Below are 25,797 nucleotides of genomic sequence, written 5' to 3'. Positions count from 1 at the left end.
GAACACAATGAGGGCATGTTAAAAAAGACAGTGCATTATACGTGGGTAACCTTAATCTTCATATAGAGTGGGAAAAATCAAATTAGCAGAGGGAGCCATGAGGAAGAGTTCACACAGTACATTCGGGATAGTTTCCCTAGAACAATATGTTGTGGATCCAACCAGGGATCAGGCTGTTTTAAGTCTGTAATTCGTCATGAGTTATGTTTAATAAATTATCATAGAATAAAAGATCCCCTTGAGAACAGTGACCATAACAGGGTATAATTTGGCATTCAACTTGAGAGTGAGAAACATGGGTGAGAAACAATTGTGTTAAAATTAAGTAAGAGTAATTACATGAGAATGAGGGCAGAGTTCACTGGAGTGAATTTGGAAGGGAGCTTGGTTGTAAAGATAGTGGATGAACAATGGCAGACATTTTAAAAAAGAAAAGTTCATTACTCAGCAAGGATATGTGAAGAAGGGGATAAACTGGCCTTCATTAACCAGAATTTTCTGAAGAAGGATCTAGGCCCGAAACGTCAGCTTTCCTGCTCCTCTGATGCTGCTTGGCCTGCTGTGTTCATCCAGCTCTACACCTTGTTATCTCAGATTCTCCAGCATCTGCAGTCCTACTATCTCTAAATTAAAGACAGTGTCAGATTGAAAGAAAAATGTACAATATGACAAAAATTATTGGTAAATCAGAGGTTTGGAAAAGAAAAGTTTTAAAACCCAACAAAAGATAACTGAAAAAAAGGAGTGAAAGAGAAAACAAACTGAGGACAAACTAGCAATTAACATAAAAAACAGACAGAAACTTATTAAAATTTATAAAAAGGAAGGTAGAGGCAACAGTGAACAGAGGCCTTAGTGAATGAGGCTTGGGAATTGATAGTGGGGGAGCTAGGCAATGGCACAGGATTTGAATGAACACTTTGCATCAATCATCACAATTGCGGATACTAATAGCATTACAAAAATACCAAATAATCAAGGGCTAAGGGTGGAGAGGGAGGAAGCGCAAAACATGATAATTATCATTTGATAAAATGTACTAGGAAGATAATGGGGCTAAAGACATATAAGTCACCTGGACCTGATCAGTTGTGTCCTAAGATTTTAAAAGAAGTAGCGACAAAGATAGTGGATGTGCTGGAAGTAATCTTCCAATAATCTTTAGATTCTTGAAAAGATTGGAAAACTGCCAATGTAACATCCTTATTCAAAGGAAGGAGACAAAAGCGCGTAATTGTAAGCCAGTTAGCTTAACACCTGTCATGAGGAAAACATTAGAGGATGTAGTAGTAGAGCATTTAGAATTGCATCATATGATCAACGAAAGTCAACAGGTGTTCATGGAAATCATATTTATTATAAATGTTTTGGAGTTCTTTGAGAAGGTAACAGGAAGAATGCATAAAGGAAACTTGTAACTGTAATATATTAGGATTTCCAAAAGCCATTCAATAACATCGTGCACATAAGGCTACTTAATAAGGTAAGAACAGGGTAGTTCAGGGTAGTACAGCAGATTTGCTAATAGAAAACAAAGAGTTGTAATAAAGGGGATGTTTTCAGTATAGCAGCTTGTAACTAGTGGATTGCCACAGAGATTAGTGCTGAGAGCACAATCACTTATAATATATATTCATGACTTAGGTGGCAAAAGTGAATGTGCTATCGCCCAAATTTGTGGATGAAACAAAAGTATGTGGGAAGGCAAGTAGTGAGGGTGACACAAAGAGCCTGCAGAGGAATATAGCCAGTTTGAAAGTTGGCAAAAATTTGGTAGACGGAATATAATGTGAGGTTGTGGCACGGTGGAAGTGTCCCTAACTCTGAGATGGATTCACATCTCACCTGCTTCAGAGGTGTGTAGTAACATCTCTGAACAGGTTGATTAGAAAAATAAGTTAAGTAAAAATATATAATGTGAGCTTTATGCACTTTGACAGGAAGAATAAAGGAGCTAAATATTATTTAAAAGGGAAAAGACTGCAAAAAGCTGCAGTACAGAGAGCTTTGGGAGTTCTAGTGTATAAAGCACAAAAAACTAACCTCCAAGTTCAGCTGGTAATAAAGAAGGCAGCTGGAATGTTGGGCTTCATTTCAAAGGGAAGGGAGTATAAAAATAGGGAGGTCTTACCAAAATTATACAAGGAATCTGGTCAGACCACAGCTGGAATACAGTAACAGTTTTGGGTCCCCTATCTAAGGCAAGATAAACTGACATTTCAGGCTGTCTAGAGAAAGTTCACTGGGCTGATACCAGGTATAGAGGTATTTCCTTATAAGGAGAGGTTGAGTAGGTTGGACTTGTACTAGTTGAAGTTTAGAAAAATTAGAGGATATCTTAATAGAACATAGAACATTTTTAGAAGGCTTCACAGAACAGATGTAGAAAGGTTGTTCCCCCCTCTGGGAGAGTTTAGAATGAGAAGGCATAATCTCCGAGTAAGCAGTTGCCAATTTAAGGCGGAGATGAAGCAGATTGTATTTTCTCAGAGGGTGATGATTCTGTAGAATTATTTTCTGCAGAGTTGTTGAGGCTGCATTGTTAAAGGTTGAGATAGACAAATTTTTATCAGTAAAGCAATCAAAGGTTATGGGGATAAATTGAGGATTATCAGATCAGCCACGATCTGTTATGGGTGGCACAGTGGTTAGCACTACTGCCTCACAACAACAGGGACGGGAGTTCGATTCCAGCTCTGGGTGACTGTCTGTGTTGAGTTTGCATGTTTCCACATGTCTGCATGGATTTCCTCTGGGTGTTCAGGTTTCCTCCCACAGTCCAAAGGTGTACAACTTAGGTAGATTAGCCATGCTAAATTGCCCTGTAGCATGTAGGGATGTGCAGACGACACGGCTTAGTCATTGTTGATGTGGGGTTACAGAAATAGAACGGGTTAGTGGGTCGACTGGGATGCTCTTCAGGGAGTGTCGTTGCACACTTGGTGGGCTGAATGGCTTCTATCTGCACTGTGGGGAATCTTTGATTCTATGATTCATTGAATGGTGAAGTGGACTCCGTTAGCCAAAAGGCTTACTTCTGCTCCTATATTTTATGGTCTTGTGGTTTCATGGAATAAAACCACTGGACAGAATAAGTCACACTTTACAAGTATACCATTTAATCTAGGGAGGGAACAAAGTGGATTTTAAATAACATATGTATTTTCAGTTTTTGATGGTGCATCAGTCAGATCCTGTATGAAGTGCTAAATTCAATTTTGCACCTCAGGAATGAGGGATTGGCTTTGGAAGTGGTGCAGTGCAGATTGACCAAATTGCTGTGGAGGCTCAGTGAGTCAAATTACAACATAGATTGCATAAATTGGGCTTGTATTTCTTGAGAAGATTAAAAGAAGAACTGAAATGTTAGAAGGGTTGGAGAATTTCAGTTGGGTGTGTTGAGAACAAGGAGACATCGTCATAAAATTTGAGCTGGGCTATATAGAAGAAATTGAAGAGGGCTTTTACATGCAAAGTGCACGAGAAATCTTTAATTCTCTTCCACCACTAGCACCACCCCCCTCCAAAAGCCATAAATGCAAGGAGTTTTCCAGACAGAGATTGATAACTTTCTGTGAGGTAAGAATATCAATGAAAATGGCTCCAAGACAGGTAGGTGGAACTGAGGGGTAGATCAGTCATGATGTGATTGAAAACTGAAGCATACTAAGAGGCTGAAAGCTTACTTCTATTTCTTATGTACGGTATGAAATGGGAATTATTGCACTCAATAACATGTAAAATTGAATTTCATGTTTGCAATACCAGACAGCAGAGTTTATTTGCTGTGAATGGTTATCATTTATTCTTTATCCTTTTCCTTCCCCAAGCAACATGATGTTCCCATAGTGAAAGCATTGAAATCTATGTCCTTTTGCATTATTTGAGTAGGGAGTTGAATTGGCAGATGTGTTGTTGCTCTAGAGGGAGTGCAGCGAAAGTTTACCAGGCTGATTCAGGGGATGGCGGGTCTGACATATGAGGAGAGATTGACTTGGTTGGGATTGTTTTTGCTTGAGTGCAGACGAATGAGGGGGGATCTCATAGAGACTTATAAAATTCTAACAGGACTGGACAGGCTAAATGCAGGAATGATGGTCCCGATGGTGGGTGTATCCAGAACCAGGGGTCACAGGATGAGAATTTGGGTGAGACGATTTAGGATGGAGATGAGGAGACATTTTTTCACCCAAAGAGTGGTGAGCCTGTGGAATTCATTACCACAAGAAGTAGTTGATGCCAAAACATCAAGAGGCAACTAGATATAGCACTTGGGGTGAATGGGATCAAAGGTTACGGGGAGAAAGCAGGATTACGCTGTTGAGTTGGACAATCAGCAATGATCATGAATAATGATGGAGCAGACTTGAAGGGCCGAATGGTTTCCTCCTGCTCCTGCCTTCTATTTTTCTATGTCATTGTTTCAATAAAAAATTGCTCTTTCTTTCCTCCTCCTAATGAGTAATGTATCCAGTTTATTCCATCAAAATGAGAAATTGGAGCTGTATATCTGCAAATTCCCTTTCGAGATTAGTTATCATTGAACTGTTGATGCTGACTGACTTATTAATTACACAAGTATCTAGAAATTATGCTAGGGTTCAACTGAAATGCCATTAAATGAAATGGTGAAGTGCTTATTATTGAAAGACTTCAGTATTTCTGAAATAATTATTCTATGGTTCCAACATTATTTAATTATATTTACTGAATGATAAACAAGATGTTAAGTGCTAACACCATGCCTGTTGTCACGAAATTTAAGAGATTCACTGTAATAATTTAATTACTATTTAACACCACCACTTTAGTTCCTGCATGGTCAGTGGTTCAGGAATTTAAAAGTTGTTGGGGATCGAAGATTTGTATTTGCTCAGAAAGCGCCAGGGACCTGGGTTCGATTCCAGCCTTGGGTGAGTGTCTGTTTGGAGTTTGTATGTTCTCCCCACATCTGCATGGATTTCCGCCAGGTACTCCGTTTTCCTCCCACAGCCCAAAGTTGTGCACATTTAAGAGGATTGGCCATGCTAAGTTGCCTGTAGTGTCCAGGGATGAGTATGCTAGTTGGGTTAGTTATGGTAAATGTGGTTTTATGTGGATAGGGGAGGGTTGGTGCAGACTCAGATGGGCTGAATGACCTCTATCTGTACAGTAGGGATTCTATGATTTCTATGATTGCCATTCACATAAAAAGCAATATTGAAAAGGAAGAACATGAAAGCTCCCTAATTTTCACCCTTTGCTCACCTTCCCCTGATTTTAACCTGAGCCACCCTTCCTTTGAAGCTTATTTCTCTCTCTGCTTCTCCCCTTTTAGGTGTTGCAAATGTTCAGATATTCTCCAACGGTAACAAAATTGTTACCTTTAAACAGTGAAAACTCATTGTCCCTTGTAGGGCTTCCATTTGACCTGCCTATTTAACATTGCTGTTTGCATTTAAAGCCAAGATACTGCTGGGGATTTTTCTCAGTTCTTTTACTGTATCAGGTTCAAATTCATGGGGCATTGGCACCAATATTGTGAATTCGCAGCTGTTCAGATACGATGGGTTCCACTTGAATCATGCTAGAACCAGAGTCCTGGAGATTCACATAAAGTCAAAGATGGAGTAGGGCTCAGCAGAAATTATTAAAGTTTTCAGAACTAGTAATAGGTCAGAGTATGGAAACGGTCAGAATCAACCTAAGGCACATTACAGGACTGAGGGTTGTGTGCTTGAACGCGCAGAGTATACGAAAGAAGGTAAGTGAGCTTGTAGCACAGATTCAAATTGACAGGTATGATGTTGTGGCTATCACAGGCATGGCTGTAAAGGGATCAGGGCTGGGTACTAAATATTCAAGGATATATATCCTTTCTGAAGAATAGGCAGATGGACAGAGGGGGTGGGGTTGCCTTGTTTGTAAGAAATGAAATTAAATCAACAGCAAGAAGTGATACAGAGTAGGAAGGCTTACAAGCTGTGCAGATAGAGCTGAGGAACTGCAAAGGAGAAAAGACCCGATGGATGTTGTGTACAGTTCTCCAAGCAGTAGTGAAGACATGGGGTGGAAAATAAATCAGGGAATAGAAAAGGCACATTAGAAAGTTACTATTACAATAATCATGGAAGAATTCAAGATGCAGGTGTACAGGGAAAATCAGGTTGGTAGTGGATTTCAAGAAAAGGAATTTGTGGAATGTCTACAATATGTTCTTTTTGAGCATCTTATGATAGAGCCCACTGAGGAACAGGTAATTCTGAATGTGGTGATGTGTAATGAGGCAAACTTGATTAGGGAGCTTAAGGTGAAGGAACCCAACCCTAGGGGACAGAGACAATAATATAACAAAATTCACCATGCAGTTTGAGAAGGAGAAGCTGAAATCACATGTAATGGAATTACCGTTTGAGTAAAGATAACCACAAAGACATGAGGGAGGAGCTTGCTCGAGTTGATTGGAAGGGGAGCATAGTTCGGAAAACAGTGGAGCAGCAATGGTAGAAGTTCTGTGCATAATTCAGGAGGCACAACAGAAATTCATCCCAGGAAGAAGAAACATACTAAGGGAAAGACGAGGTAACCATGGCTGATGAGGGAAGTCAGGGACAGCATAAAAACATACAATGTGGTGAATATTAGTGGGAAGCCAGAGGATTTGGAAGCCTTCAAAAAACCAGCAGAGGATAACTAAAAAAGCAATTAGTGTTGGGGAGAAGATGAAATATGAGAGTAAGCTAATTTATAGTGTAGAAGAAGCTTGCAAGAGTTTGTTTTTTAATACCTAAAGGTAAGAAAAAGGCAAGAGTAGATATTGGACCACTGGACAATGAGGCTGGAGAAATAGTAATAGGGAACAACGAAATGGTGGAGGAACTAAATAGGTACTTTGCATCAGTTGTCACAGTGGAAGACACTAGCAGCATACCATTCAAGAGAGTCAGGAGGCAGAAGTGAGTGTAGTGGTCGTCACTAAGGAGAAGGTGCTGGGGAAGCTGAAAGGTCTGAAGGTAGATAAATACCCTGGACCTAATGGACTATACCCTAGAGTTCTGAAGAAGAGAGCTGAGAAGATTATGGAGGCATTGGTGGTGATCTTTCAGGAATCACTGGAGTCAGGAGAGTCCCAGAGAACTGGAAAATGGCTAATGTAACAACCTTGTTTGAGAGGGGAGGGAGGCAAAAGGTCAGGGAACTATAGGCTGGTTAGCCTGACCGGTCATTGGTAAGATTTTAGAGTCCATTATTAAGGATGAGATTGCAGAATACTTGGAAGTGCATGGTAAAATAGGGCTGAATCAGCACAACTTGATCAAGGGGTGGTCATGCCTGACAAATCTGTTCGAATTCTTTGAGGGGGTAATGGCAAGTTAGACAAAGGAGAGCAAGTGGATGTGATCTTTTTGGGTTTCCAGAAGGCCTTTAACAAGGTGCTGTGCAGGAGGCTGCTAAACAAGATAAGAGCCTGTGTGTTAGGGGCAGGGTACCAGCATGGATAGAAGATTGGCTAACTGGCAGAAGGCAGAGTGTGGGGATAACGTGGTCTTTTTCAGGATGGTGGTCACTGAGTAGTGGAGTTCCTCAGGGGTCTATGTTGGGACCACTACTATTGATGTTATACATTAACAATCTGGGTGAAGGAACTGAGGGCATTATTCTTAAATTTGCAGATGACACAAAGGTAAGTGGAGGGGCAGGTAGTGTTGAGGAAGCGGGAGGTTGCAGAAGAACTTGGACATGCTAGGAATGTGGGCAAAGAAGTAGCAGATGGAATATAATGTGGAAAAATGTGAGGTTCTGCACTTCTGCAAGGGTGGCATGGTGGCTCAGTGGTTAGTACTGCTGCCTCACAGCTCCAGGGACCTGGGTTCAATTCCACTTTCGGGCTACTATCTGTGTGGAATTTGCACATTCTCCCTGGGTCTGTGTGGGTTTCCGCCGGATGCTCCGGTTTCCTCCCACAGCCCAAAGATGTGCAGTTTAGGTGGATTGGCCATGCTAAATTGCCTGTAGTGTCCAGGGGTGAGTAAATTAGGTGGATGATACATGGGAAATACAGGGTTACAAGTAAAGGGTAGGGGGATGGGTCTCGCTGCAATGCTCTTTGGAGGGCTGGTGTGGACTTGTTGGGCCGAATGGCTGGTTTCGACACTGTATGGATTCTATGATAGGAATAGAGGCATAGATTATTTTCTAAATGGGAAAAGGCTTTGGAAATCTGAAGCAAAAAGAGACTTGGGAGTCCATGTTCAAGTTTCTCATAAGGTTAACATGTAGTTTCAGCTGGCAGTTACCAAGACAAATGCAATGTTAACATTTGTTTCAAGAGGGCTAGAATTGAAACACCGGAGATGTATTGCTGAGGCTGTATACCGCTCTGGTCAGGTTGTTTTTGGAATATTGTGAGTAGATTTGGGCCCCGTATTTAAGGAAGGATGTGTTAGACCTTGGAGGGCTTCAGTGAAGGTTTACCAGAATGATCCAAGGTATGAAGGGCTTGTCATGAATAGTGGTTGAGGATTCTGAGTTTAGAATGGATGAGGGGCTACCTGATTGAAACTCACAGAATGTTGAGAGGCCTCTATAGGATGGATGTGAAGAAAATGTTTCCATGAGTAGGAGAGACTAGGACCTGAGGGCACAGCCTCAGAGTGAAATGATGACCTTTCAGAACTGAGATGAGGAGGATGTCTTCGGCTAGAAGGTGGTTAATCCGTGGAACTCATTGCTGGAGAGGGCTGTGGAGGACAGGTCATTGAGTGTATTTTTATCAGAGATAGATAGGCTTTTGAGTATCAAGTATCAAGGGTATCAAGTGTTATGGGGTTGAGAAACATATCAACCATGATCATATGACAGAACAGACCCGATGGGTCAAATGGCCTAATTCTGCTCCTGTGTCTTATGGTCTTATCAACTATGAGTGAATGTCAGCTCCCAAAGTCTGGTCCTATAATATAGACATGTAGGAAAATTGCATACACTATTTCAAAATGCACCTTCTGTGCTCTGCACCTAACTGTTGTCTGGTGGTGAAGGTCAATTCCAGCATATAATTATGCAATTGAACGATTTGGATATAATGCGGTGTTATTTTTTGTGTGCCTCATACTACACCATGAAAACAATTTGATTGTTTAGATCTGTTTTAATTTCGATTTACTTAACTACGTATTTTTGTTTGGACATCAGACTACCATTTAATTGTTCTCAGTAAAATAATGAAACAGCAGATTCTAATTTTATCTTTTGTTTTTAGGGAGGTGATGGCTCAGACAATTACCTTGTTCGCGCACGATTGGCTATGTTGGAGAAAAACTACAAATTAGCAGAAAGTTACTATCTGGAACAAGTATGTTTGCAAAAGTATTAACTAATTTCAAACCATTATCAGGATACTATTGTCCACTGGACTTTATATGTCCATTGAAATTTGCACACTTCAAAATTTTATTACTGTTTTGTACAATATTATGATAGATAATTTTCATGGAGAAAACAAAATTTCTTCTATCTTAATGAAACTATTTGAGAGTAATTGTTACTGTGCATGGATTTATAGGCGTATAGTTGGTCTAAGCAATAGATGTTTAAATGTGAAAGATATGTCTTTGAATTATGTCACTTGTTTAACAATTTTACTGTTTAATTTTTAACATCTGCTGTATTTGCAATATTGCAATCAACTGTGGCACTGTAAATGATACAAAAAGATGATGTAATCTTTCAGAGGGATTCAACTGTTGGACTTTTAAAGAAACTACTTTTTACTGCAGCTGTTTTGTTTTTGGCAGGCCTTTAAAGTCAGATAGTTCCACTCAACAGCCTTTTACCCATTGTACTGTGAACGCTTTCTTCAGATAATTACACGCTTTCGTCTTGAAAGCCTTGATTCAATCTGCCACTGTAACGCTCTCTGTTAGTGCATTCCACACTGTAACCATTCATTTTTTTCTTCATTTTACCTCTAGTTCTTCCATCAATTTGATCCTTAATTCAGTACTGTCTACTTCTCAACATTTGGATGTACTGGAACATTTTCTCACTATCTATCCTGCTTAGACCCCACATTATTTTGAACACCTCTATAAAATTTTCTCTCAGCCGTCTTTTCTCTCAGGAGAACAACCCCAACTTCTTTAATCTACCCTCTTGTCTGAAGTATTTCATCTCTAGTACCATTCCCATGAATCTTTTCTGCATCTTCTCAATATGTATTTACTGTTCTTTAGAATATTATTTAAACAAATATCAATTTTTCTCTAGAATGCTGTTGATAAAGCCATGGATATGTATCAGGAACTACACATGTGGGATGAATGTATAATGGTTGCCGAAGCCAAGGTAACTTGTTCTGCATATTGAGAGAAAGTAAGAACTGCCGATGCTGGAGTCAGAGATATCACAGTGTGGAGCTGGGGGAACACAGCAGGCCAGGCAGCATCAGAGGAGCAGGAAAGCTGACGTTTCGGGTCAGGACCCTTCTTCAGAAAATCACCTTGCAGGAAGGTGGGTGAGATGAGGTGTAGTCTAGGTAGCTGTGGAGTCGGTGGGTTTGAAAGAGATATCAGTTTCGAGATGGTCACCAGAGATGGAGACAGAGAGGTCCAGGAGGGAGGGAGGGAGAGAGAGGTATCAGAGATGGTCCAGGTGAGCTTGAGGTTGGGGTGAAAAGTGTTAGTAAAGTTGATGAACTGTTCAAACTCCTCGTGGGAGCACGAGGCGTTGCCGATACAGTCATCGATGTAGTGGAGGAAGAGGTGGGGGATAGTGCCAGTGTAGCTGCAGAAGAGGGACTGTTCCACGTATTCTACGACAAGGCAGGCACAGCTTGGGCCCATGTGGGTTCCAATGGCCACCCCCTTAGTCTGTAGGAAGTGGGAGGAGTTGGGGATGGCCTAAAAGCTCTCCGCTTCTTCCTCTCCCGTAGGCCCAACCAGTGCCCCTCCACCGACACCTTCATCTGCTTAACTGAACTCATCCTTACCCTTAACAACTTCTCTGTCAACTCCTCTCACCCACTTTCCTGCAGGAATGCGATCCTCTACTCCCAATTCCTCCGCCTCCGCTGCATCTGCTCCCAAGATGAGGCGTTCCACTCCCGAACATCTCCAATGTCCTCGTATTTCAAGGACCACAACTTCGCCCCTTCAGTGGTCGATAACGCTCTCGACCGCATCTCTTGCGTTTCTCGCACCTCTGCCCTCACACCCTCTCCCCGCAACAGAAACAAAGACAGAATCCCCCTTGTCCTCACGTATCACCCAACTAACCTCCGGATTCAACGCATCATTGTCCGCCATTTCTGCCACCTGCAATCTGACCCCACAGCGAAGGACATATTTCCCTCCCCAACCTTATCTGCCTTCCGTAGCGACTGTTCTCTCCGCAACTCCCTCATCCACTCCAGACTCCCCACTAGCCCCACCACCCCCGGCACCTTTCCCTGCAACTGCAGGAAGTGCTACACCTACCCCTACACCCACCCCCTCATATCCATCCCAGGACCCTAAAAAACCTTCCACATCAGACAGATGTTCACCTGCACATCTGCTAATGCTGTTCCCGACGTGGCCTCCTCTACATTGGTGAGACCAAGTGGAGACTCGGAGACCGCTTTGTAGAGCACCTGCGCTCGTTTCGCGACAAACGACAGCACCTTCCAGTCACGAACTACTTCAACTCCCCCTCCCACTCCCCGGATGACGTCCATCCTGGGCCTCCTCCAGTGTCACTACGGCGCCACCCGGAAACTGGAGGAGCAACACCTCATATTCCGCCTTGGGAGCCTACAACCCAATGGTCTCAATGTGGACTTTACTAGCTTGAAAATATCCCCAGCCCCCGGCCTCATCCCATGACCAACCCTCTCCTTCATCCCCACCTCACTGACCAATGCCCACCACTGCCTACCTGCACTCACCTATCGTCATTCCACCTACCTTCCCTAGCCCCTCTCATCCCCGCCTCCTTGACCTGCCCGTCTCCTCTCCTAACTATCTGCTCCTCCTACCTCACTGACCAATCCCTACCACTGCCTATCTGCACTCACCTATCTCCATCCCACCTACCTTCCCCAGCCCCACCCCTCCTCTCTCTATTTATTTCAGAGCTCCCTTCCCCATCCCCCATTTCTGAAGAAGGGTCCCGACCCGAAATGTCAGCTTTCCTGCTCCTCTGATGCTGCCTGGCCTGCTGTGTTCCTCCAGCTCCACACTGTGTTATCTCTGACTCCAGCATTGGCAGTTCTTACTTCTCTGAAATACAGTATGTATGTTTTATAGGAAAATTACAAAAATAGAATGAATTGAAGAACCTGAGATGTCAGTGTGACAAACTACAACTTTTTGTGAAGTCTATAAATTTTAACACAAGAAAAACCATCATTTTATGCTGACATTGAATAATATTAAGGCTGAGTCAGAAATTGAGCTGCTCATTTGAAGTACCAGAGAGAATAAAATGTACAAACCATATCATTAACTGGCACCTATGGGACCAAGAATGTACCAATTGATCATATATTCTGGTTAATCAAGAAGTCCATAATTCAATGTAAAAACACATACTAGGTTAAAGAAATGCAATGCAGGGGTTATATACATTACTGTTAAAACTTATTCACAGACGAAGCATTTAAGTAATAACTTAAAGAAACTTTACCAGCAGAGAGCCCTCTCACTTGCATCCTCAACTGACTACTTGGACATCACGTAGATCACATTAATGCAGCAAATGTCTGATGTTTCAGGTGTATACTTGTTGTTGGTTTATTGATAGTACTGGGTCCATTAGGTGCCAGTTAAAATAAAGTTTGCTGTACCAATAAGTTGTAAAACTCTTGTTTTAAATTGTGAAAGAGTTTCATATTACAAACCATTAGAAATTAGCAAAGTGCAGTTTTCCTTCCAAAGAGCTCTAATTAAAAAGAAATTCTTTAAACAATAGAATTAAGGTTTGGATTATCCCATTCCCTCAACAGGTACCTGTGAGGAATTGAAAGACACTTAATGGAAAACTGCAGTAATTCAGTTATGACTGTGTGATGATGTACATTCCATGTTTATCCTTTATAATCAGTTTCTTACATGACTATAACAATAACTGTGAATAACACCTGAAAATAAATAGAGGTTGAAAAATATCAAAATAAAATTTTATTTTCTATGGAATGCTATGTAATATCTAATTTATAACTGTTTTGACTTTTTCTTTAGGGTCACCCTGAATTGGACAATCTTAGACGGAGTTATTATAAATGGCTGATGGAAACAAATCAAGATGAAAAGGCAGGCGAAGTAAAAGAGAATGATGGAGATTACCCTGGTGCCATTAATCTCTATTTGAAAGCTGGCCTACCTGCAAAAGCTGCTCGATTAGTATTGAGTCAGAATGAACTTATGACAAACAGTGATATCATCAATAGAATTGCTGCAGCCCTAATTAAGGGGGACTTTTATGAAAGGGTGGGTATTAAAAATATCTGTAGGTTTTGTGTTGTCTTTTTATATATTAACTGTTAATTCTCTCTTTGGGGGGATCGATGGCGTAGTCTTATTGTTGCTGGACTCGTAATTTAGACACTCGTAATTCCTTGAGGACAAGGGTTGAATCTTACCACAACAGGTGATAACATTAGAATTTTAAAAAATGACCTAATGATGAGCATGAAATCCTTGTTGATTGTTGTAAAAATCTGTCTGGTTCACTAATGCCCTGTAGGCAAGTTCTGCAAGAAAATCTGCTGTCTTTACCTGGTTTGACCTACACATGACTCCAGACTGATAGCATTGTGGTTACCTCTTAATTGAAATGGCCTAGTAAGCCATTCAGTTGCATCAAATTGATAGAAGAAAAGTCTTAAAGGGATTAAGCAGACTAGGCATCAGAAACCAATCTATGCACAAGAAACATCAACAGCAAATTCAGCCCTGTCAACCTGCAAAGTTCTTACTAACATCTGGGGATTATGCTAAAATTGGGAGAATTATCTCAGAGCGTTAAACAATGGTCATGTTGCCCTGAGAGTCCTCAATGTTGACTTTTTACCCCATGAAGTCTCATGCCGATTAGTATATCCCACCAAGAGTGACTCAACATCGCCAGTGACCAAGCTCTTTGAGTCCTAAAGGACATAGCTGCTAGACTCAGTCCGCAGCGAGTGCTGAGAGAACTAATGAGGGAGAGACATACTTGACCTTGTCCTCACCAATCTGCCTGTCGCATCTGCCAATTGGTAGGAGTGACCATTACAGGGTACCTGCAAAGTCGGTTCTTCACATTGCAGTGCCCTCCACTCTGTTATGTGATACTACCACCATACTAAATGAGGTAGATTTTGAATGAATTTAGCAACTCAAGACTGGGCATCCATGAGTTGCTGTGGACTATCAGCAGCTGGAGAATTGTACTCGAATACAATGGCCTGACATATCTCTCGTAAAACATAGCCATTGAGTCAGGGGATCAATCTTGGTTGAATTAAATATGCAGGAGGGCACATCGGGAGCTACATCAGGCTACCTAAAAACGAGGTATCAAACTGGTGAGGCTACAATGCAGGATTACCTGCATGTCAAACAGCATAATTAGCTAATGATGGGAGTTATAGTCATAGAGATGCACAGCACGGAAACAGACCCTTCGGTCCTACTCCCCCGTGCCAACCAGATAACCTAAATAAATCTAGTCCCATTTGCCAGCATTTGGCCAGTATCCCTCCAAACCCATCCTATTCATGTACCCATCCAAATGCCTTTTAAATGTTGTAATTGTAGCAGCCTCTACCACTTCCTCTGGCAGCTCATTCCATACACACACCACCCTCTGCATGAAAAAGTTGCCCTTTAGGTTCCTTTTAACTCTTTTCCCCTCTCACCTTAAATCATGGTTTATGAACCTCTATAAGGTCACCCCTCAGCCTCCAACGCTGCAGGGAAAATAGCCCGAGCCTTTTCAGCCTCTCCCTACAGCTCAAACCTCTGACCCTGGCAACATCCTTGTAAATCTTTTCTGAACCTGATGAACAGCGCTAAGTGATTTCACAACTACAGATCAGATCTAAGCTCTGCAGTCCTGCTGCATCAGCAAAGTTCCACAAATATCTCCATTCTCAATGGGGGGGGAGCCTAGTATTTTAGAAAAGGTTGATAAGATAAGGCTGAAGCATTTGCATCCATCTTCAGCCAAATGTGCTGAGTAGATGATCCACCTTGGCTTCTTCCAGAGGTCACCATATTGACGAATGCCTGTCTTTAGCCACTTCGATTCTCTTTATGGTATCAAGAAATGGCTGAAGGCACTAGAAAGGCAAAGGCCCTGACAATAGTCTGGCATAACAAGGTGTAGAGCTGGATGAACACAGCAGGCCAAGCAGCATCAGAGGAGCAGGAAAGCTGACGTTTCGGGCCTAGACCCTTCTTCAGAAATGGGGGAGGGTAAGGGGGTTCTGAAATAAATAGAGAGAGAGGGGGAGGCAGATAGAAGATGGATAGAGGAGAAGATAGGTGGAGAGGAGATAGACAGGTCAAAGAGGCGGGGATGGAGCCAGTAAAAGTGAGTGTGGGTGGAGAGTTAGGGAGGGGATAGGTCTGTCCATGGAGGACAGACAGGTCAAGGGGGCAGGATGAGGCTAGTAGGTAGGAAATGGGGGTGGGGCTTGAGGTGGGAGGACGGGATAGGTGGGAGGAAGGACAGATTAGGGAGGCAGGGACAAGCTGGGCTGGTTTTGGGATGCAATAGGGGGAGGGGAGATTTTGAAGCTTGTGAAGTCCACATTGATACCATTGGGCTGCAGGGTTCCCAAGCGGAATATGAGGTACTGTTCCTGCAACCTTCGGGTGGCATCGTTGTGGCACTGCAGGAGGCCCAGGATGGACATGTCGTCTGAGGAATTGGAGGGGGAGTTGAAGTGGTTCGCGACTGGGAGGTGCACTTGTTTAATGCGAACCGAGCGTAGGTGTTCCGCAAAGCGGTCCCCAAGCCTCCGCTTGGTTTCCCCGATGTAGAGGAGGCCACAATGGGAACAGCGGATACAGTATACCACATTAGCAGATGTGCAGATGAACATCTGCTTGATGTGGAAAGTCTTCTTGGGGCCTGGGATGGGGGTGAGGGGGGAGATGTAGGGGCAGGTGTAGCACTTCCTGAGGTTGCAGGGAAAAGTGCCGGGTGTGATGGGGCTGGAGGGGATTGTGGAGCAGAAGACCAACAATAGTCTGGCAATTGGACTGAAGAATTATGGTCCAGCATTTGTCGCTCCCCTCACCCCCCTCGCCAAGCTATTCTTATTTTGACGATATTAGACGCAAACTTTAAAAAGTTTGGGGGAGGCTGTTTGCAGATGAAGAGCCTGTTGGGAAGTAGGAGGCTCTTAAGAATGAGACAGTGAGAGTTCAGAGACACTATTTTTCTGTTAGTGTGAAGGGTGAAGCTGGTAGGTGTAGGGAATGCTTAATGGCTAAAGAAATTGAGGCTTTGGTCAAGAAAAGGAATGTGGCAAATATCAGCTGGGATTGTCTGTAGAAGAGTATAAGGGCAGTAGGAGTATACTTAAGAGGGTAATTGGCGGAGTTAAGGAGAATCCAAACAGATTCTGTAATACATTAAGGGCAAAAGAGTAACTACAGAGAGAATAAGGCCCCTTAAAGATCAACGTGGCCGTCTGTGTTTGAGATACTAAACGAATATTTTGTGTCAGTATTCACTGTGAAGGACATGGAAGCTAGGGACCAACTGAACCTCTTGAAGAGTATAAAGAGTGTAGGGGCATTCGTAAGAAAGAAATCAGGAAGGCAAAGAAAGCATATGAAATAGCCTTGGCAGATAAGATTAACAATAATCCAAAAAGTTTCTACAAATACTTTAAGAGTAAAAGAGCAACTAGAGACAGAGTAGGACCCCTTAAAGATCAACAAGGTTGTCTTTGTGTTTAACATCAGGAGGTGGAAGAGATTCTAAATGAATATTTTGTGTCAAATTTTACTGTTGAGAAAGAAATGGAAGCTGGAGAACTTGGGGAAATAATAGTGATGTTTTGAAAAGAGTTCATATTACAGAAGAGGAGATGCTGGAGGTCTTAAAATGCATAATGGTAAGTAAAATCCTGAGACCTGATCAGGTGTTTCCCAGAACTTTGTGGGAAACTAGGGAAGAGATGGTTGAACCCCTTTTTGAGATATTTTTGTCATCGATAGTCACAGGTGAGGTGCCGGAAGATTGGAGGTCAGTGAATGTGGTGCCATTATTTAAGAAAGACTATAAGGAAATGCCAGGGTACTCTAGACTGGTAAACCTTACATCAGTGGTGGGTAAGTGGATGGAGGGGATTCTGAGGTTCAGCATTTACATGCATTTGGAAAGGCAAGGCCTGTTTAGGGATAGTCAACGTGGCTTTGTGTATGGGACATTGTGTCTCACTAAGTTGATTGAGTGTCTTGAAGAGGGGACAAGATTGTCTGCCACTCTGCCTTCATCATTGTCTATATGGATTTCAGCAAAGTGTTTAACAAGGTTTCGCATGGTATATTGGTTAGCAAGCTAGGATTACATGGGATGTAGGGGAAGCTGGTCAGTTGGATACAAAATTGACTTGAATGTAGGAGACAGAGTGTGGTAGTGGAGGATTGTTTTTTGGACTGGAGGCCTGTGACTAATGGTGTGCCTCAAGGATCGGTTCTTGGTCCACTATATTTGTCATTTATGTAAATGATTTGCTTGTGAATATAGGAGGTATTGTTGGTAAATTTTCAGATGACAGCAAAATTGTTGGTGTAGTGGACAGCGAAGGAGATTATCTCAAGAGTACAATGGGACCTTGATCAGATGGGCCAATGGGCCGAGGAGTGACAGATGGAGTTTAATTTAGCTAAATGTGAGGTGTTGCATTTTGGTAAGGCAAATGAGGGCAGGACTTATTACAGTTAATGGCAGGACCCTAGAGCGCGTTGCCAAACAAAGAAACCTAGGGTACGGGTGCACAGTTCCTTCAAAGTGGAGTCACAGATGGACAGGATGGAGAAGAAGAGGTTTGGCACGCTTACCTTTATTGGTCATAACTTTGAGTGTAGGACTTGGGATGTCGCGTTGTGACTGTACAGGACATTGGTGAGGCCGCTTTTAGAATACTGTGTAGAATTCTGGTCACCCTTCTGTAGGAAGAATGTTTTTATACTTGAGAGGGTGCAGTAAAGATTTACAAGGGTGTTGCCAGGATTGGAGAATTTGAGTTATAAGGAGAGGCTGAATAGGTTGGGGCTTTTCTCCCAGGACGTTTGTAAAATCATGAGAGACATGGATAGGGTGAGTAGCCAAGGCCTTTTTCCTAGGGTGGGGTAGTCCAAAACTAGAGGGCATAGGTTTAATGTGAGAGGGGAAAGATTTATAAAGGACCTGAGGGGTAACGTTTTCATGCAGAGAGTTGTGCGTGTATGGAACGAGCTGCCAGAGGAAATGGAGGAACCTGGTACAATTACAATATTTAAAAGGCATCTGGATGGGGATATGAATAGGCGTGGTTTAAAGGGAAATGGGCCAAATGGTGGTAAATGCCTACTAGGTCGTGTTAGGACATCTGGTTAGCGCAGATGAGTTAGACAGATGGGTCTGTTTCCGTGCTGTATGACTCTGTGACTTAAATACAGCTACAACTCTGGCATCAACCCAGTAATGGGGCCAATTGTCCAGATATGTTTTGTACAGAAAAAGCAAGACAAGTCCAATTCGTGCTGTTACCATCCCATCACTCTTGATGGCTTGAATAGTCAACATTGCTATTGAGTAATGTTTTCCCAGAAATAACTTCATCACTGATGCTCAGTTGGATTCCACCAGGGCTACTCATCTTTTGGCCTCGTCACAATGTAAGTTCAGACACGGACAAAGAGATGAACTCTAAAGGTGAGGTGACATCAAGACAGCATTTCACCAAGTATAGTATCAAGGATCCCAACAAAACTAGAATTAATGTGAATCATGGAAAACCCTCTGCTAGTTAGAGTCATACCTAGCGCAAAGGAAGATGGTGCTTGGAACTCAGTTATCTCAGCTCTAGGACATCTCTGCAGGAGGTCCTCAGGGTGATGTCCTAAGCCCAACCATCTTCGTATGGTTCATCAATGACCTCACCTCCATCATAAGGTCATCCCTGGGGATGTTTGCTTGTGATTGCACAGTGTTTAATGCCATTCAAGACTCCTCAAATACTGAAGTGACCCATGCCCAAATGCAAAACAATTGGACAATATCCAGGTTTGAACTGACAAATCAGCATGCAACATTCAATGACATTGCTGCCATTGAATTCCCAAAGTATCAACATTCTGGGCTTTACCATTCACCAGAAACTGAACTGGACGAACCATATAAATACTGTGGCTACAAAAGCAGGTCAGAAACTAGGAATTCTGCAATGAGTAACTCACCTGACTCTCCCAATACCCGTCTGTCAACAACAAGGCAGAACTCAGGAGTGTGATGCAATAGTTCCCACTTGCCTGGATGAGTGCAACTTCAACAGTGCTCTGGAAACTTGACACCTGCTTGATTACCACTACACCCGCAAATATTCATTCCCTCCATCATTTATGCACAGTAGCAGTGGTGTGTACCATCTGCAAGTTGCACTGCAGAATTCACCAAAGTTCCATAGACAGGGCCTTCTAAACCTCCAGCCATTTCCATTTTGAAGGACAAGGCCAGCAGATATACAGGAACACCAGCACCTGCAGGCCATATACTGTCCTGACTTTGGAACATATCACTGCTTCTTCAATGCAACAGGGTCAAAATCCTGGAACTCCCTCCCTAACAGTATTGTTCGTTCATCTACACCAAATGGACTACAGCAGTTCAAGAACAAAGTTCACCACCACACTCTTGAGGGCAATTAATTTTGGCTTAACCTGTGAAGCTCACATCTCTTAGGAATTAATAAATTAAAATGACGGTCTTTGTGAGTGTAGTTGTGTAATTCATGGAATTTCAAGCTGGAAAACAAAACATTCATTTGTAGTTTATTGTTAGATATTGTATCAAATGATGTTCCAGATGTGATTTTGAAACTTCATAAAAATGTCAGATGCTTTTAGCAGGAACACTAACTTTTTATGGTAGCCTGGGATTTGGGACCATTGGAAGAGTAGTCCAGAAATATTGTGGAAGGTTGTCAGCCTGGGGTCCACAGAGTTTGTTTGAGTAAAAGTGGATTTTTTTCTGGAAATAGCAAAGTGGCATATTCTGAGAACACCTAGACAGCTTGTGGGATAGGTGATCACTGGAAGTAGGATCTTGGTATCTAGTAGAATTGAGGTGGAGGTCTCAGACTGTGAGAAGAAAGGAGTAGTCCAGAAAATGCAGAGTTATGTAATGAATCTCAGGATCTTGCATAGTTGAGAATTGGTCTGAGGAAAGGGGTTATGAGCTCATGAGTTTTTGCTACACAGGGCATGTGGTGTGCAGTCTGATAGTTTTGGAAGTTTGGCAATGGACGGCAGATGAAAATGGAATCCAAGACTGTTGTTGCTTCTTATTGGGCCATGCAGTCCTGTTTTCTTACCTGGTACCTACCAATTGATGACTATTAAAGTGTCAGATTGAGTTAGTATTTATTCATAAAATGTGTTCTTTGGATGCTAAAAACATCATTTCCTTCTATCTATTTTCAGATAAAATAATGATGAACCAGGCCTTTTTTCGTTGCTTACAATATTATCAATTGTCAAGTGGAGGCCAGATGCTTTTTCCTAGGAACAGAAAAACTTATACTGATTATAGGCCTCTTTTAATAGGACACTTTTACTTGCACCAAAGTTTCTTACCATCTTTGTTGTGTAATAAATTAGGAAAGGGACTGACAGTATCACAGCAGGGAAGGCCACTCCAGGAGGCTTGTAACCATATGAATTATATGTTTACTGAAAATCACAAATGAAGGAGTAAGGCACCTTAAAACAAAGAAGGACCAAATTATGACCAGAACAAAATTAAGTGGACAATACAGGATGAAAATATAGATATAAAATGAAAGCAGCTAGTTCTGCTTAAGCTTGTATTATGATGAGTACTGCATTGATGAACCAGATCTAACCATGATGTTCACTTTTGTTTATTATGCAACTAGTAACTAACTACATGTATTTTACAATGTCTGTTGCACAATAGAGGATCAATAAATCTGTGATTTGTTTTTCTCCTAGGCTGGAGACCTTTATGAAAACATTGGGAATTACCAAAGAGCACTGGATTGCTACCGTAAGGGCAAGGCCTTTCGGAAAGGTATATGATCTTCTCAATATTTGGGTTACAGTTATAATTGGTACTCTAACCTAGATAGACAAATTAGATGGTGATAGTAACAGAAAAAGGACTTATCTGATAATATTCTGTATAAAATTGCAGAGAATTTACAGACAATAATATTCAGCCCAAATGATCTGTGCAAGTGTTTGTTATGTACCCTCTTCCCGTTCCCAGCCCAGCCTGTCTCCATCTATCTCCTCATTCATCATATAAACATTTTTTTTAAATTTTATTCTAAATATTTGCCATTGTTATGGTAAGAATTACCTTTCATTGAAAGCTTGATGATTCACTTTATGTTTTTTTTGGTGAAATGATCCATTTGCACTGTTTCTTTGCCTGAAGCTTTATTAAAGTTTATTTATCTGATTTCAGCGGTGGAATTGTCTAGAACTGTTTCTCCAGCTGAGGTTGTGAAATTAGAGGAGGCCTGGGGAGACTATCTGGTACAACAAAAACAGTTGGATGCTGCAATTAATCATTACATTGAGGCCGGGTACGTTAAATTGCCTAAATCTAAAATAATACTTTTTCTAGGTAAACAGGATTCAATATTTACTGAAATGGCATTCCCATGTGCAATGTGGAATTCTGATCAGGAAATCTAGAAGTCCAGGTTCTTCTGAGTGCTGGGAGATTTTGGCTCCTGGTGCGCATTTTCTGCCCTTGACAGGTTTTCTACCCAGTCACCAGTTCTGATTGAGAGGCCAGTCTTCGTGTTGGCTTTAGGAAGTACTTCAGAAGAAACCATAACCCTCGCACGTGGTTGGGTTGGATAGATTTTCTGCTTCTTGGAATGGCAATTGTGTGAGGAGTGGATACAGCATTGTTTTGGAGGGGGCTGGTGGTGGGAGAGGGGTGTAATGTTAAAAAGAGATGACAGTCAGGGATGGGGAGGTGGTAGTGGTTGGTAATAGCAGGCAGTTGGTCTACCTGTAGCAGGGTGGAATCTGTGATGCTGGGCAGCTCTGCAGGAATGGAAACAAGTTAACTTGGAATGTGGGGACATGCTCTTTTTCCTTCTAATCCTTGGTTAATTCTAGAAAGGCAAGCATCTTTACAGTGCAGCTGTCCTTATTTTAGCTTATAGGTTTCCCGAGCTCTCATTAAGCTACACAAATGAGTACCCTGCCACCTTGCTGGTATGCCTGATCTTGTCCTGCCTCCATTGAAACAAGGTCTGAGCAAGTTTGAGTTGGAGGACAGATTTGATTTTGAGACATTTAGAATGTTATGTTCCTAACCAATTTTAATGGGTTTAAATTACTCCCTCTGTAAAACTCAATTGCCTATATGTTTCAAAGGGTGAAAGTTGTTGTTTGCAATAACATAAGTAATTGTTCACAACAGTTAAATTCCATGCTGACTTAACATATAAGTTATATTTAAAGAAACTTTTAAATTTGGTTTTCAGCTGCTCTATAAAGGCGATTGATGCAAGTGTTGGAGCTCGACAGTGGAAAAAAGCAGTCCATATTCTTGAACTTCAAGATGATGCAACATCTTACAAGTACTATCACAAGATAGCTCAACACTATGCTTCAGTTCAAGAATATGAGGTTAGAAAGTTAACTTTGAAACGTCTGCTTCTCTCTCTGTCTCGCTCTCTCTCTCTCTTTCTATAGATGCTGCCAGATATGCTGTTTGTGTTTCTAAAGTTTAATTCCACAGTTTAATTTTAACCAAGGCTTAAAGGATCCCTCATAGATACACGCCTTTTTCATGCAGGCTTATTGACCTATGCAGCATGAATGAGGCCACCAAATGTTTTGCAATCTGGTTAGGGACCAATAACTTTGTTGTTTAAAACAGACAAAAGTTTGAAATTTCAGGTACTTAGCTAAGAGAAAAAAAACCACAAAGTTTCATGGTTTTCAACAAATAAACAAAACTTGAATATACAAAGTTGGAGTACACAAAGTTGTAAAATAATCTATAATATATGCAACACTTATAGTATAACAGTCGGAACTAACATGATGTAACGATGGGTTAACAGACAAACTGTGGTCAAAAGCCCGTGGAGCATGTTAAATTGCCGATATACTCGAGATAGATCCTGCAGATTTGTCAGTAATTCCCCAGATATTAGTGACACTGTAGGTCACAAAATTAAAACTTAATCTCCTTCACAAGGGATTTCAATTATTCCAAACATCTAACTTCAAAACTCCCTTAAAAGTCTGTCATGGACTGCCTCCATGACTGTTCACGACCTGGTGCGTCAATCTCCTTTCCTAGGATTGTGCTCGCCTGGATTCTTGAGGCTGCACTCCAGAACTCACTCATGGGCACAATTCCAGTCCTTTTGCAAACAACTAGTTGCGCTTTTCATTGAGAACTGTCGACATGACATTAGTCGCCTCAATTTCACTGCCCCCTCAACAAATCCAACCTATCACCCTCCGAACTGACTGCACTGCGTGCACTCAGATCTAACCCTGACTTTGTCATCAAGCCTGCCGATAAGGGTGGTGCTGTTGTAGTCTGGCGTACTGACCTCTACCTTGCAGACGCTGAGCGCCAGCTCTTGGATACCTCCTCCTACCTTTTCTTGGACCATGACCCCACCATGGCACATCAGGCCATTGTATGCACTACGGTTACGGATCTCATTTCATCCAGTGATCTCCCCACCTCTGCTTCCAAGCTAATAGTCCCCCAACCCCGCACAGCTCGTTTCTACCTCCTGCCAAAAATCCACAAACAGGACTGTCTGGGCAGACCCATTGTTTTCAGCCTGCTCGTGCCCCACAGAACTCATCTCTTCCTACCTTGACTCAGTCTTCTCCCCCCTGGTCCAATCACTACCCACATACATCCATGATTCATCTGACGCCATATGCTGGTTTCAAAACTTCCAGTTTACCGGTTCTAGTCACCTCCTCTTTACCATGGATGTGCAATCCCTTTACGCGTCCATTCCCCACTAGGAGGGTCTTAGCGCTCTCTGCTTCTTCCTGGAGCAAAGACCTGAACCATCCCCATCCACCACCACCCTCCTCTGCTTGGGCAAGCTTGTCCTCACCCTCAACAACTTCTCTTTTAACTCCTCTCATTTTCTTCAGGTAAGAGGAGTTGCCATGGATACCCGCATGGGCCCTAGTTATGCCTGTCTTCATGGGGTACGTGGAACATTCCTTGTTCCAGTCCTATTCCGGCCCCCACCCACAACTCTTTCTCCGATACATCGATGATATCATCGGTGCTGCTTCCCTCTCTCGTCTGGAATTGGAAAACTTCATCAATTTCGCCTCCAATTTCCACCCTGCCCTCACTTTCATCTGATCTATCTCTAACTCCTCCCAGCCCTTCCTCGACATTTCTGTTTCCATTTCTGGGGATAGACTGGCCACTAATATCCATTACAAACCCACTGACTCCCACAGCTACCTGAACTATACATCCTCACACCCCACTTCCTGTAAAGACTCCATCCCATTCTCTCAGTTCCTCCGTCTCCGTCGCATATGTTCAGATGAGGTCAACTTCGACAAGGGAGCCTCTGAAATGTCCACCTTCTTCCTCAACCGAGGATTCCCCAGCTCCGCTGTCGACAGGGTCCTCAACCAGGTCCAACCCATCTCCCGCACTTCCGCCCTCACCCCTTCTCTTCCCTCCCACAAAAGCAATAGGGTTCCCCTTATCCTCACCTACCATCCCACCAGCATCCACATCCAGAAGATCATCAGATGCCATTTCCGCCACCTCCAGCAAGATGCCACCACCAGGCATATATTCCCCCCCCCTCCCTTGTCCGCCTTCCGCAGGGGCCGTTCCCTCTGGGACACCCTGGTCCACACTTTCTTTAACCCCAACACCTCCCCACAGCCCTGTAACCAGCGAAGGTGCAACACCTGTCCATTTACCTCCTCCCTCCCCGGTATCCAAGGGCCCAAACATACCTTCCAGGTGAAGCAGCACGTCACCTGCACTTCCCAGAATCTAGTCTACTGCATTCGCTACTCACAATGTGGTCTCCTGTACATTGGGGAAATGAAGCGTAGACTTGGCGACCGCTTCGCAGAACATCTACGTTCTGCTCGCAAAAAAGACCCTGAACTACCTGTTGCCTGCCAGTTCAATGCACCACCCTGCTCCCTGGCCAACATCTCTGTCTCCAGCTTGCTGCAGTGTTTCAGTGAAGCCCAATGCAAGCTGGGGGAACAACACCTCATTTTCCGCTTGGGGACCCTACAGCCCTCTGGACTCAATGTTGAGTTCAATAATTTTAGGGCCTAAACTCTCCCATGTCCCAGCTCCCCACCCCACACACCAGGCCTTGTTACCACATAGCCTGCCATTACACACCCACTGTTGTTAGTCACTAACAGTCCCCATTAACAACTATTCACCCTCCCAGCCTGATCGTTAGCAACTCCTTTGTCTGTCCAACTGTCTTTCTCTCTCTCTTTGGGCTCTATCCTATCGTTTATCCCCTACCCCACCCACCTCCCTATTTTCTGCATATAAACTGACGTTTTCCCAGCCACCATCAGTTCTGAGGAAGGGTCACCA

General features: G+C 42.7%; 1 protein-coding gene across 1 annotated transcript in view; it reads left to right on the top strand.

The window, feature by feature from the left end:
• ift172 (intraflagellar transport 172) overlaps positions 1–25,797 on the top strand; it is a 174,366-nt gene that overhangs the window by 69,230 nt on the left and 79,339 nt on the right. Inside the window, exons 19-24 of the mRNA XM_048597064.1 lie at positions 9,242–9,334; positions 10,249–10,326; positions 13,200–13,448; positions 21,177–21,255; positions 21,655–21,775; positions 22,694–22,838. Of these exons, the coding sequence (XP_048453021.1) occupies positions 9,242–9,334; positions 10,249–10,326; positions 13,200–13,448; positions 21,177–21,255; positions 21,655–21,775; positions 22,694–22,838 (765 nt within the window). The remainder of the gene's footprint in view (positions 1–9,241; positions 9,335–10,248; positions 10,327–13,199; positions 13,449–21,176; positions 21,256–21,654; positions 21,776–22,693; positions 22,839–25,797) is intronic.

Source organism: Rhincodon typus, chromosome 5, assembly GCF_021869965.1.
Source record: "Rhincodon typus isolate 14 chromosome 5, sRhiTyp1.1, whole genome shotgun sequence".
NCBI lineage: Eukaryota > Metazoa > Chordata > Chondrichthyes > Orectolobiformes > Rhincodontidae > Rhincodon > Rhincodon typus.
The sequence above is the reverse complement of the archived record's forward strand: the minus strand, read 5'-3'. Positions and strand labels throughout refer to the sequence as shown.